This window comes from Arachis ipaensis, chromosome B06 (assembly GCF_000816755.2).
Source record: "Arachis ipaensis cultivar K30076 chromosome B06, Araip1.1, whole genome shotgun sequence".
NCBI lineage: Eukaryota > Viridiplantae > Streptophyta > Magnoliopsida > Fabales > Fabaceae > Arachis > Arachis ipaensis.
In genome coordinates, this window is record NC_029790.2 from 52,671,684 (window position 1) to 52,687,026 (window position 15,343).

At 38.6% G+C, this 15,343-nt stretch overlaps 1 protein-coding gene across 1 annotated transcript; it reads right to left on the minus strand.

Annotated features, from left to right (window-relative positions):
* LOC107646869 lies at window positions 14,658-14,966 on the minus strand. Its single transcript, XM_016351012.1, has one exon. It carries the CDS (start codon window positions 14,964-14,966, stop codon window positions 14,658-14,660), a length of 309 nt encoding a protein of 102 aa, XP_016206498.1.

The window sequence follows — 15,343 nt, forward strand, 5'->3', positions numbered from 1 at the left end:
GATACAAAACATGAAAACTAAAGATCAAACAAAGACAATCATCAAGAACAACTTGAAGATCATGAAGAACATCATGCATGAGTTTTCGAAAAATGCAAGAAAGAGATAAACATGCAATTGACACCAAACTTAAAAACTGACATAAGACTTAAACAAGAAACATCAAATTTTTGGTTTTTATGATTTTATAAAAATTTTTTGTATATTTTTCAAAAATTATTTTGAAAAGGAAAATAAGGATTTCAAAATTTTTAATAGGAATTCCAGGAATCCTTGCAGTGTTAGTCTAAAGCTCCAGTCCAGGAATTAGACATGGCTTACTAGACAGCCAAGCTTTCAGTGGAAGCTCTGGTCTAAAACACTAGACGTGGCCAATGGCCAGCCAAGCTTTAGCAGACATTGCCTACCTCCCATGTATACAACAGCTATGTGTGTAACTGCCAAATGGGTAAAGATAAACGAGCTCTTGTGATGATAAGTTGAAACCTCGGTCCAAAAGATTAGACATGGCTTAACAGCCAGCCAGGATTCAACAAATCATCATGAAACACTAGAATTCATTGTTAAAAATTCTGAAGCCATAGAATAAATAATTTTTTTTCGAAAACAGAGGAAAATTTTTGAAAGATTTTTGAAAAATTTTTGAAAATAAAATAAAAAGAAGATTACCTAATCTGAGCAACAAGATGAACCGTCAGTTGTCCAAACTTGAACAATCCCCGGTAACGGTGCCAAAAACTTGGTGCACGAAATTGTGATCATCAACAATGGCACCAAAGACTTGGTGCTCTCAAACGTGAATCACACTTTGTCGCAACTTCGCACAACTAACCAGCAAGTGTACTGGGTCGTCCAAGTAATAAACCTTACGTGAGTAAGGGTCGATCCCACGGAGATTGTCAGCTTGAAGCAAGCTATGGACACCTTGTAAATCTCAGTCAGGCGGATTCAAATGGTTATGGTGAATTGATAATACAAATATAAATAAAATATAAACTAGGATAGAGATACTTATGTAATTCATTGGTGAGAATTTCAGATAAGCGTATAGAGATGCTTTCGTTCCTCTTGAACCTCTACTTTCCTGCTGTCTTCATCCAATCATTCCTACTCCCTTCCATGGCAAGCTTTGTGTAGGGCATCACCATTGTCAATGGCTACATCCCGTCCTCTCAGTGAAAATGGTCCAAAATGCGCTGTCACCGCACGGCTTTTCATCTGTCGGTTCTCGATCATACTGGAATAGGATTGAGTCATCCTTTTGTGTCTGTCACTACGCCCAGCACTCGCGAGTTTGAAGCTCGTCACAGCCATCCCTTTCCAGATCCTACTCGGAATACCACAGATAAGGTTTAGACTTTCCGGATCTCAAGAATGGCCGCCAATAATTCTAGCCTATACCACGAAGACTCTGATCTCATGGAATGGAAGGCTCGGTTGTCAGGCGAGGCAACCATGCATCATGAACCAGAAGGCTAAGAGATATGCACTTAAGCGATTGCAAGTAGAACAGAGGTGGTTGTCAGGCACGCCTTCATGGGTGAGAATGATGATGAGTGTCACGGATCATCACCTTCCTCAGGTTGAAGAACAAGTGTATATCTTAGAAAAGAAATAGGCTTGAGTTGAATAGAAAAACAATAGTACTTTGTATTAATTCATGAGGAACAACAGAGCTCTACACCTTAATCTATGGTGTGTAGAAACTCTACCGTTGAAAATACATAAGTGATAATGGTCCAGGCATGGCCGGATGGTCAGCCCCCATAAAGGTCTAAGATAGCATAAAACTGATTAAAGATAGATCCGAAGATGTAAATACAATAGTAAAAAGTCCTATTTATACTAAACTAGTTACTAGTGTTTACAGAAATGAGTAACTGATGCAGAAATCCACTTCCGGGCCCACTTGGTGTGTGCTTGGGCTGAGCATTGAGCTTTACACGTTTAGAGGCTTCTCTTGGAGTTGAACGCCAGTTTGTAACCTGTTTCTGGCGTTTAACTCCACTTTGCAACTTGTTTCTGGCAGTTAACTCCAGAATAGGGCAGAAAGCTGCCGTTGAACGCCTGTTTGCATTATCTAAACTCGGGCAAAGTATGGACTATTATATATTTCTGGAAAGCCCTGGATGTCTACTTTCCAACGCAATTGAGAGCGTCCCATTTGGAGTTCTGTAGCTCCAGAAAATCCACTTTGAGTGCAAGGAGGTCAGAATCCAATAGCATGTGCAGTCCTTCTTCAGCCTCTGAATCTGATTTCTGCTCAAGTCCCTCAATTTCAGCCAGAAAATATCTGAAATCACAGAAAAACACACAAACTCATAGTAAAGTCTAGAAATGTGATTTTTATTTAAAAATTAATAAAAATATACTAAAAACTAACTAAATCATACTAAAAACTATGTAAAAACAATGCAAAAAAGTGTATAAATTATCCGCTCATCAGCAGTGCATATAACTTGCTAGATGAATGCTTGTGAAAGCCAGGAACAAGGAGTTGAGCATCGAACCCTCACCGGAAGTGTGTCCACTCTATTCGCTCAAGTGTATAGGGTTCGTCACTCAATCCTCTCCTAATCATGCTTTCCAAGATTTGTCTTTCATCTAACAATCAACAATTACTTAATGCTTGCATACAAGTATCATGAGGTCTTATTCATGGGTTGTAATGGGGCTAGGGTGAAGGTAAGGATGTATATGGTCAAGTGAGCTTAAAATTCGAATCCTTGATTAACCTAAGTTCTCACTAAACACATAGAACAACCTATATAACTCTAATACAATACCTAGCTACCCATGGGTTTCACTTTTTCGCATACTCATGCATTCTTTTCAATTTACATCCCATACGCATTGTTATTATTACTTTGTCTTGGGGCATTTTTGTCCCATTTCATTGCTTTCTCTTTTATCCATATTTTTGTTTCTTCTATTTTTTCTATTTCTTTTTCTTACATTCTCATATATACACATAAAATTTTTCTTTTTGGTCCCCTTTTTCTTGGGGTTTCATGTACAAAAGTTTCAATGCGTATGGTTCAATCATTCAATACATGATTATGTTCCCAAATCCCAGAATTCTCAATTACAACTACAAATACACACCTTTACATCTACCCAAGTTCCCAAGTATACCCTCCCATTTGAATGATACACACCCTCACTTACCTAAGCTAATCAAGGATCCAAATCTAAGGACATTCATTGTTTTTCACTTAGGGTTATTGATGTGCTCTATTTAAGAACAAAAAGGGTTTATCATGGGCTCAAAATTAGTTAGCAATGGTAGATAAAAGGGTTAAGGCCATTTGGGCAAAGTGACTATTGAAATGATGGCCTCAATCATGTAAATACATTCATACACAAAGTAATGGACATATAGAATCAGACAAAGCAAGGATTATAGTCATAAAGAGAGAATAATGCACACAAGAATGGAAAATAGTGGTTAGAAGATATAACTACACAATAGGCTCAAAAATCACATGCTTGTGTTCTTAGCTCAATCACTATGTTCCAAAATACATTCTTGAAGCAAGTTTGCCGCAAAATTTTTTTCAAAATTGGTAGGGTATCCCAAAATTACAGTTTCTTGGGGAAGAAGTCATTATTTTGACCAAGTAACTCTATAGGAACTAACTATCATGCAAGGGGTATGTACAAGCAAGACTAACTACACATGCAATGTACTAACTACTAAGCAAAAGATAAATCCATGGGTGTTGAAAGGAAGAGATTGTTACACATGGAGATCGGTCGAACGACCTCCCCACACTTAGAATTTAGCACGGTCCTCCGTGCTACCAACAATGCGCAAAGGGCGGTCAGGACCGGAACCTTCACTATCCCCTTCATCAGAGCCCCCATCACTTGGGTTTGAGGTGGACGTGAATATCTCGGGTTCCTTCATGCTAGGGGTAACACAACGCAAGAGCTTCTTGATGTAAGTGTATCAGTGTTGGTTACGCCACTCATATCTATCAATCTTCTGGTGTAGATCTTCTATTCTTTGATGGGTGGATCTTTGCTGTGGTGGTGACGATGAGGTGGGAGGAATAGTAGGCTGAGGGGCTATGTCAAGGCTTGGGTTGTTCATAGGAAGCTGTAAGTATTTTCTGCTTGGGACCACATCACCCTTAGCCGGAGTGATAGCCTTCATGTCGATGGCCTCCCAAGGAATACCCGCAGCAGCAACTAAATCAGATACCAATGCTGGAAATGGCAAATTACCCCGAGCGTGGATTTGACCCATCGCTTGCTTGATAAGAAGCGGAATGTTCACCGGTCTCTCCGTGAGAACACACCAAACAAGCAAGACGAGATCCGCCGTGAAGGACGACTTGTGGGTGCTAGGTAGCACATAGTGGGATAGGATCTGGGCCCAAGCTCTAGCTTCTAGAGTGAGGGAACGTGCGTCAATGCACTTGGGCCGCATCCGGAGTCGACCTTGGGTCCAAAATGTCTCTGGTTTAGCAATGACTCGGAGAATCGAGTCCCAATCAAACCCAAACTCTTCTCACTGACGTAAGACCTCTTGGTAGCCATCCATTTCACTTGGTACCGGTAGGACATTAAGCACTTGCTGAATAGCCTCTTCTGAAATTGGGACTTACTTCCGGCGTACGTATACCGATTGAAGAGAGGGAAGATGGTAGTTAGTGTAGAATTCTACCAACCATGAGAGGTTGACCTCCTGTGGTTTTCTCAGAAGAAACTCCCATCCTCGCCGTTCAATGCGGGGTGGAATACAATGAGCAACCTTGTCCGGCGGGGCGAGTAGATGCTCGGTGATGATGAGATTTTGTCGTGTCGGTTTAGAATTTCTCTTATAGAAATAAGAACTTCGTTGTAAGCATAGCTCCAAACCAACAAACAATTCTCACATAAAAAATTTTGGTTGTCACTAGTACAAACCCCAAATAAGAATTAACCAAAGTATTTGAACTCCGGGTCGTCTCACAAGAAATTGCAATGAAATGAATGATTATTGGCTATGAAGGAACAAAGGGGTTTGATTTTTATATTTTTACAAGAAATTAAATGACAAGAAAGTAAAATAACAAGAACTAATAAAATAAGGGAAAAATTACTCTTGGCTAGACATAGGCAATTGAGATCACCATCCTTGTCTACAAACCAAATATTGATAATTATGAAGAACCAAGCTCATTAAGTTTACTTCTATACTTGAAGTATATCAAATGGCTTAATCAACATCAAACCATGAGTCCCAACCTATCTATTAATTAGATTAGTAGTGGGTTAGTGTCAATGGGTATCAAATTGACCACCAAGGGTTCTCAAATCACCAATTCAATGAGACCCAATGACTCAAGGTCACTCAATTCCCTTAGCCTACGCCAAAAGTCAAGAAAACTACTCAAAAACTAAAGGAAACATTCTATCAAACACCTAGTGTGCAATAAAAGTAAACATCACAAAATGCTAAAATTAATGAAACCCATAACTATCATAAGCAAGAAATCAATAATAGCAAGCAAGATCAACAAAAAAGAAACATAGAAACATGAAATTGCATTAAAAGGAAATTAGATCCAACAATATTCATCAACATAAAAGAGAGTAAAATAAGAAATTAACAAGAGAAACTAAGAAGATTAAGACAATAGAACACTAAAACATAAAGAGAATTGAAATCAAAACAAGATTTGAAAGATGAATCTGAGATTGATTAACTTAAACTATCCTAAATTCTAGAGAGAAGGGAGAGCTTATCTCTCTAGAATTCTAACCTACAACATGATGCAAAAACTAAACTATGACTACTTAGTTTATTCCCCCCTTAATCCTTGGGTTCAATAGCATAAAAAATGAGTTGGATTGGGCCCAAAATGAGCTACAAATTGCCCCCAATAAGTTTCCCAAAATGGACCCACGCTGATCCTTCAGCGCGTGCGCGTCATGTGCGCATACGCACCCCTATACGTCAGGAAACTATGAAAAATTTTGTATCATTTTGAAGTCCCGGATGTTAGCTTTCCAATGCAACTGAAACCACCTCATTTGGACCTCTGTAGCTCAAGTTATGGTTGATTGGGTGCAAAGAGGTCAGACTTGACAGCTTTGCGGTTCCTTCGTTTCTTCATGAGTTCTCCCACTTTGCATGCTTTTCTCCCCACTTCTTCCATCCAATACTTGCCTTATGAACCTGGAATCACTCAACAAACATATCAAGGCATTCAAATGGAATTAAAGTGAATTGAATTTAGCTATTTTAAGTTCTAAAAAGCATGTTTTCACACTTAAGCACAAATCTAGGGAGAATTGCAAAACCATGCTATTTCATTGAATAAATGTGAGAAAAGTTGATAAAATCCCCCAAATTAAGTACAAGATAATCCACAAAATCGGGGGTTTATCAAATCTTCCCACACTTAAACTAAGCATGTCCTCATGCTACGAATAAAGAAGGACAAGAAAAGGGGTATGAACATTTATTCAATGCAAATAAACTATATGCTCCTATCTACATGCATGCAACTAAATGCAAGATGATTCTACCTACTTGGTCAAAAGCAAATCAATCTCCAAGAGCATGTATGGACAAGTAGGGCTAAGTAGTATGATGATTCATGAATCCTACCAATTTGAATATCAAAATAAAGCATAAATAGACTTACAAGAAGAAAGCTCATGAAAGCCGGGAACAAAGAATTGAGCATCGAACCCTTACCGGATGTGTATCCACTCTAGTCGCTCAAGTGTATAGGGTCGATCCACTCAATTCTCTTCTAATCATGCTTTCCATGATTTGTTTTTCATCTAATAATCAACAATTATTCAATGCATGCATACATTCATCATGAGGACTTATTCATAGGTTGTAACGGGGCCAGGGTAAAGGTAGGGATGTATATGGTCAAGTGAGCTTGAAATTTGAATCTTTGATTAACCTAAGATCTCACCAAACACATATAACAACCTATATAATTCTAATACAATACCTAGCTACCCATGATTCTCACTTTTTCACATACTCATGCATTCTCTTTAATTCACATTCCATATGCATTGATTTTTATTGAACTTTACTTTGGGCATTTTTGTCCCCTTTTTATTTCTTTTTTCTTTTTTTTCTTTTATTTTTTTCGTTTTTCTTTTATTTTCCATATTTTTTTCTTTTTCTTTTCTTTTTGCTTTGCACTGAAATATATACAAAAGCATCAATGCATAAGGTTTTACATTCATTACACATGAGCATGTACCCAATTTCCAATATATATATATATATATATATATATATGTTCTTTTTCTTTTTCTTTATCATTTTTTTAAAATTATATACAAACATATCAATGAATATGGTTTTACATATAGTACATGAATATGTACCCAATTTCCAATATTTTTAACAAAAATAAAAATTACACTTTTACCTCAACCAATGTCCCAAGTTTCCCATACCCAAATGATACACACCCTCACTAGCCTAAGCTAATCAAAGATCCAAATTAAGGGACATTTATTGTTTTTCACTTAGGGGTAGTGATGTGCTAAAGTTAAGAACAAAAGGGATTAAATAGGCTCAAAATTGGCTAGCAATGGTTGATGAAAGGTAGGCTACTTGGGTAAGTGAGCTAGATGAAATGATGGCCTCAATCATTTAAATGCATGTATTCATGGAACAATGGACATAAAGAATCAAACAAATCAAAGATTACAATCATAGAAAGAGAATAATGCACACAGGAATGGAAATAAGTGGTTATATGATGTAACCACGCAATTAGGCTCAAAACTCACATGCTTGTGTTCTTAGCTCAAAAACCATGTTCCAAAATAAATTCTTCAAGCGAGTTCACACAAAAAATTTTTTCGAATTGGTAGGGTGCCCTAAAACAATTTCTTGGAAAATAAATCATCATCTTAACCAAGTAGTCCTAAAATAAGTAGGAGTGGTAAAATATGTACAAATTTTAACTATCATGCAACCTATCATGCAATGCAACAACTAACTAACAAAGATAAAAATTGAAAAATTGGTGTTGAAAGGAAATTGTTATCCATGGAGATCGGTCGGACGACCTCCCCACACTTAGAAATTTGCACCGTCTTCGGTGCATGCAAAAAAAGAGCAAGGTGGATGGGTTGCTACAATTGATGAGCTCCTTCAAAAGGTTGTGCGAGTGAACTTGTTTGTTGCCCCATTTAGAAGATTTTCCCGCCCTTTCCTTCTTGGTGGCCAACCTAAAAGGAAAGAAAAAGAAAGAGAATTAAGCCTACAACAAAGATAGCAAAGCAAGTAGAACATAGGCGGGGGCTAATGCCAAATAAGAGTAAGATTCTCACTACATGTTAGCTACGCATGTAAGTGAGAGAGCAATATAGGCAAAGGGCATATCAATTAATACTTGATGCAAGAGTAATGTCAAAGCATGAAGAGAACTCAAAAGCATCAAGTTCGACTAGAAAGAGTGGGTAATGAAAGACATGCAAGTTCATATCAATGCGCAAAGAATATTAGAGTCATACAAGATTAAGCATTGATTTTAAAATTTCATCACCCAACAATATCAAACAAGTCAAGAAGCACCAAGATTAACCAAGAAATTCTCAACAATTGAGTAAGAAAATTCAACACCATTATTCAAATAAGTAGCTCAAAAAAAAAAAAAAGAAGGTAAAAACAAGCTATAAAAACAAAATGAAAATGCAAAGAATAAAAGTATGCGAATGCAATGGACAAAAGAAAATGGAAGATGAGAAAAAAACTCTTTTATTTTTATTTTTTTTTGCGACGCAGACGCGTTATGCACGCCCACGCGCCGATGCGCAGATTGGCAGAAGGACGCGTACGCGTCATGCATGCTTACACGCGGATCACCTGGCACAAAGTAGGCATAAAGTGGGCACAACTCTCGGGTTTTAGTACTAGGAGATGTGAAACCACGCCGACGCGCGCGCACACAGCGCGCTTGCATGCCAATGCCCCCTTTTTTTTTAAATGCTTAGAACAAAAACAGGGTACTTTCCTAATCTACAAGAATTCTAAAACAATCAAAAATCAAATTTAACAACAAATCTTTTTGGTTTTTGAAAAATTTTTAAATACACTAAAAACAAAACTTATACTAGAAGCAAAATGCAATCTAACAACAACTATTCTAATCAAAGCATGAATGCAACAAACAACCTATCAATAAAAGCAAAATGCATAAGAGTGTAGAAAATAAGAAGAACTACCTATAATGGCAACTCAATTCATTCATTGATTATATATACAAGAGAATGGAAAGAGTTTACCATGGTGGGGTGTCTCCCACCTAGCACTTTTAGTTTAAGTCCTTAAGTTGGACATTTGAAAAGCTCCTTGTTATGGTGGCTTATGCTTGTACTCATCTTGAAACTTCCACCAATGCTTGGACTTCAAGTAAGCTCCAAAATTCAAAATCAATGGCACCAAGCTTTGATGAAGTTCCACACAAGCTAAGGGCTTCCAAAATCGGTCTTCATATATTCCCGGATCCCAAATCTTGTTTCTACACCCATCTTCAAGTTGATCATCACAATTCCAATTGGGTGAGAAGTGATCCGAATTCTCAAGTAAACACCAAAGCATCTCCCTAGACCCCTTTAGTTGAGAACTATACCAACCATTGCACTTAGACTTTAAGCTTCCAACCATAAGGAACCTTGATTGGCATTTCCACCCACTACTCAATTTCCTTTTGTTCTTAACCCCACAAAGAGCTCTAAGTTGCCCATCATTTTCAATCAAACCATATTCAAGTGGGAAAGTAAAGATTAGAGATAAGAATTTTCCCCGGCAATGGCGCCATTTTGATGATGAGATTTTGTCGTGTCGGTTTAGAATTTCTCTTATAGAAATAAGAACTTTGTTGTAAGCATAGCTCCAAACCAACAAACAATTCTCACATAAAAAATTTTGGTTGTCACTAGTACAAATCCCAAATAAGAATTAACCAAAGTATTTGAACTTCGGGTCATCTCACAAGGAATTGCAATGAAATGAATGATTATTGGCTATTAAGGAACAAAGGGGTTTGATTTTTATATTTTTGCAAGAAATTAAATGAAAAGAAAGTAAAATAACAAGAACTAATAAAATAAGGGAAAAGTAATCTTGGCTAGACATATGCAATTGAGATCACCATCCTTGTCTACAAACCAAATATTGATAATTATGAGGAACCAAGCTCATTAAGTTTACTTCTATTCTTGAAGTATATCAAATGGCTTAATCAACATCAACCCATAAATCCCAACCTATCTACTAATTAGATTAGTAGTAGGTTAGTGTCAATGGGTATCAAATTGACCACCAAGGGTTCTCAAATCCCCAATTCAATGAGACCCAATAACTCAAGGTCACTCAATTCCCTTAGCCTAGGCCAAGAGTCAAGAAAACTACTCAAAAACTAAAGAAAACATTCTATCAAACACCTAGTGTGCAATAAAAGTAAACATCACAAAATGCTAAAATTAATGAAACCCATAACTATCATAAGCAAGAAATCAATAATAGCAAGCAAGATCAACATAAAAGAAATATAGAAACATGAAATTGCATTAAAAGGAAATTAGATCCAACAATGTTCATCAATATAAAAGAGAGTAAAATAAGAAATTAACAAGAGAAACTAAGAAGATTAAGACAATAGAACACTAAAACATAAAGAGAATTGAAATCAAAACAAGAATTGAAAGATGAATTTGAGAGTGATTAACCTAAACTGCCCTAAATTCTAGAGAGAAGGGAGAGCTTCTCTCTCTAGAATTCTAACCTACAACATGATGCAAAAACTAAACTATGACTACTTGGTTCATTCCCCTCTCAATCCTTTGGTTCAATAGCATCAGAAATGAGTTGGATTGGACCCAAAATGAGCTACAAATTGCCCCCAATGAGTTGCCCAAAATGGACCCACGCTGATCCATCGGCATGTGCGCGTCATGTGTGCATACATGCCTATATACGTCAGAAAACTATGGCAAAATTTATATAATTTTGAAGCCCCGGATGTTAGCTTTCCAACGCAACTAGAACCGCCTCATTTGGACCTTTGTATCTCAAGTTATGGTTGATTGAGTGCGAAGAGGTCAGGCTTGACAGCTTTGCGGTTCCTTCGTTTCTTCATGAGTTCTCCCACTTTGCATGCTTTTCTCCCCACTTCTTCCATCCAATACTTGCCTTATGAACCTAGAATCACTCAACAAATATATCAAGGTATCAAATGGAATTAAAGTGAACTAAATTTAGCTATTTTAAGGCCTAAAAAGCATGTTTTCACACTTAAGCACAAATCTAGGGAGAATTACAAAAGCATGCTATTTCATTGAATAAATGTGAGAAAAGTTGATAAAATTTCCCAAATCAAGTACAAGATTAACCACAAAATCAGGGTTTATCACTCGGCATGATAGTTCCTCTCAACCATGGCGGAGAACACAAGTTCACAGAAGCGGTTGGGGAACCTTGAAGAATCCTTTGCCGGTTTGCGCTTCTCTTTTTCATCAATAGGAGCGGATGCCTTCACCTTCTTAGATAGGGGTTTGGCTCGTAGTATAGGGTGTGCCTTGGAGGTTGACTTTTGGGGTGCCCTCCTTTTGGCCGATTTCCTTGAAGCTTTCTCCTTGCCTTTCTTGGTGGCCATCCTGAAAAAGGAAGGGAAAAAGGGAAAACATTAAACCCAAAGAATCATCTCAACGAAAATATACAAGTGAGAGGTAGTTCCCAAAAGAAATTGTGCAACAAAATGATTATAGAGGCATGGGTCACAACACTTGGCATGGGATGCAAGAGTGAGTAAAGCATGCAATTTGGCATGAGAAGAATAATCTCAAGCATCCATAACAAAGAGCAAGTCATGTTCAATGAGTATCTAATTAGCAAGCATAAAGCAAAGTGGATTCAGTGCACTTAGAAGAGAGCAAGTGAATGAGGATGAAGCACCAAATTGAAGGTATATGACTAAAATAAACCAAAATGGCATTCGTGCATTTCCTCGAACACTTGGCGTGCAGTTATCAAGCAATGAGCAATTTTAGAGGCCCAAAATAAAATATTAATCATCACACAACATCACCTACTTACAAAGATAATGAAAGAAAACAAGAAGATCTAACAAAGCAAATTAAAACTCAAGTCCAACGTCCATGGAAAAGAAAGAAAAGGAAAAGTAAACAAGCGAAAAAGCAAGTAGTATAATCATGCAACTAAAAGAGAAATTACGAGAATCAACAAAAAGAAATATGTAACTAGAAGAAGAGAGCAAGAAATGAGATGTAGAAGAAGTAGAACCTTGAGAAGTGTAAAAGAACAAGGTGGAGTTTTCTTTGTGAAAAAAAAAATAAGAAGGAGAAACATGAGATGTAGTGCCACCGGAGGTGGTGGTGGTCGCCAGTGGGTGGCCGGAGACGGTGGTGGTGGATTATGGAAGAGGAAGAAGAGAGAAGAGGTGGTGGAAGAAAGAAGAAGAAAGGAAAAGAGGTGAGAGAAGGAAAGAAGCAGGGTGCGCTAGCTTTAAAACTAGTTCGCGCAACAGACGCGCGCGCATGGTGCGCTTGTACGTCGGTGAGGGTTGGGCGAGGGATGCGTGCGCGTCAAGGGCACGTACGCGTGAAGACAGTTGGGTTTCTGGCACAGAGTTGGCACAAAGTAGGCCTAACTCTCAGGTTTTTTGTACCAGGGTTGGCATGCAGCACAGGCGCGTGGACGTGTCAAGTACGCTTGCGCGTCAATCACGGGCACAGAATAGGCACGAAGTTGGCATAACTCTCTGGTTTTTGTACCAGAGTGGTCAGAGTGCACAACCGACGCACGCGCGCAGTGCGTTTGTGCGTCGATGGCTAAGTTACAGAGGGCGCGCAGGCGTCATGCACGCTTGCGCGTGGGTGCCTAGCACGAAGTGGGCACAGGGTGGGCATAACTCTCGGGTTTTTGTACCAGGAGTGTGAAATGTGCCACCGGCGCGCGCGCACACAGTACGCTCGCGCGCGGATGCCTTCGTTCCCTTTTTTTTTCAAACAACATAGAAAGGGCTATTCTAATACATTCTTGGCAGGTGTTTAAGCTAGATAGTCAAGGAAACACTCACAAATTCATGCACTATTCGAAACAAAGCATTTTCTCCAACTTCAATAATTCATCCATACCAAGAATGATGGAATCTATATGAACATCCTAATAAGTCAACAAAATCAACAAAAATATCATTCCTAAGCAATCAACAACATCAAGAAGTCACAAAATGTACAAGAATCTAAAGCTAAAAGCAAGAAGGTATACACAAGAAGGATCTTACCACAGTGGGGTGCCTCCCACCAAGCACTTTTCTTTAACGTCCTTCAGTTGGACGGTCCTTTGCTTAAGCTTCCTCTCCTCTTGGTGCATCCTCAAGTAGGAGCACTTCCACTTCTCTTGGTGACTTGTAGCCATGGTACTTATTCACTCTATGTCCATTGATGCGTGGCAGAAGTTAACCAATTTAGAGATTTTAATTAAGAGACAGTGTTGCACGTATAGCTCTTAATCGGATAAGATCCGTCTCACCAATTTCAATGGTGATTGAACTAACTCTTACCCTCAGGTCCTAGTCCTCTCCCTTAGGGGAGGTCTAGTGTTAGTAGGTATGGAATTAGCTAACAACGTCCAATTCAACCAAGCACTTGAGCATTCTAACTCAAGTATCACCTCTTAATCAACCCCCATGTCAAGTAGAAATTCTACTCCATTGACATGAAATAAATAATCATAAAAATATGAGAAGACATAATTAAATAAATTAAAATAGAGAATTAAAATTAATTAAAATAAAAATAACTTCATATATTAATAATTTCAAAATGTAACATACTTATTTGAATAGAGTCAATGAGTAACTAATTAAAAATAAGGGAATAAGGAAACAAACTAAAGTAATATCTTCGACGGAGGTAATGACCTTCAGCATCCAAAAATCCAAGTAAAAGCATAAAACTATCAATGTAACGCAACTCTAAAAACTCAGATCGGAAACTAAGTGTAATCCTAATGTGATGAATCTGAATGTGTGTGGATGCCTCTTGAGTCTCTGCATGTTCGCTAGGTTTAGTCTGTGTTTTTGGGCAAAAAACTGGGTCAAAAAGTGGCCCGAAATCGCCCCCAGCGTATTCTGTTATTTTTGCAGATCGCGCAGGTCACTCGTACGCGTCGTCCATGCGTTCGCGTTAGTCAGTGATTTTCCTTGTCACGCGTTCGCGTGGTTCACGCGTTCGCGTGGTTCACGCGTTCGCATCACTCGTGCAGACTCTAATCCACGCGTTTGCGTCAGGCACGCATCCGCGTCATTGCGAATTCTCCATTTCGCATGTCCGCGTGGGCCATGCGCTCGTGTCATTCCTCGCTGGTCATCTCCTTAGTTTCTTGTGTTCTTTTCATTTTTGCAAGCCTCCTCTCCAATTTCCAAGTCATTCATGCCCTATGAAGCCTGAAACACTTAACACACGGATCACGACATCGAATGGGATAAAGGAGAATTAAAATACATAATTAAAAGTCTCTAGGAAGCAAGTTTTCAACCATAGAGTAATTTTGGGAAGGAATTGTAAATACATGCTAATCATATGAATAAGTGGGTAAAGAATTGATAAAACCACACAATTAAACACAATATAAACCATAAAATAATGGTTTATCATCCATTCACTTTGAAAGTTGTGTCACTTTGAGGGTCAGACAATTCCACTACTCCATAGGGCTTTATCTCCTTCACCTTGAAGGCTCCTTCCCATATAGAGCGGAGCTTTCCAGGCATAAATCGAAGCCTCGAGTTGTAGAGGAGGACCTCATCACCTTCTTGAAAATCTTTCCTTCGGATGTGGTGATCATGAAAGCCTCTAGTCTTTTCCTTGTAGATCTGGGCATTCTCATATGCCTCCATTCTCAAGCATTCAAGCTCCTCTAGTTGCAATTTCCTCGCCACACCTGCCTTGGTGAAATCCATGTTACACTGCTTTACCGCCCAATAGGCTTTATGCTCAATTTCCACCGGAAGGTGGCATGCCTTACCATAGACGATCCGGAAGGGACTCATCCCCAACGGAGTCTTGTAGGCCGTCCTATACGCCCATAGTGCATCTCTCAGCCGGAGGCTCCAATCCTTCCTTTGTGGATTTACCACTTTTTCCATGATTCTCTTAATCTTCCGGCTGGACACTTCCGCTTGTCCGTTGGTTTGTGGGTGATAAGCAGTGGCAACTTTATGCAATACCCCATAGCGCTTGAGCAGTGCCTCTACTTTCCTGTTACAAAAATGGGATCCTTGGTCGCTCACGATTGCTCGTGGCGACCCATAACGGCATACGATATTATTTCTAATAA

Coding starts and splice junctions, on each gene's coding strand:
- LOC107646869 (XM_016351012.1), bottom strand. CDS start 14,966: ATGGATTTCACCAAGGCAGGTGTGGCGAGGAAATTGCAACTAGAGGAG.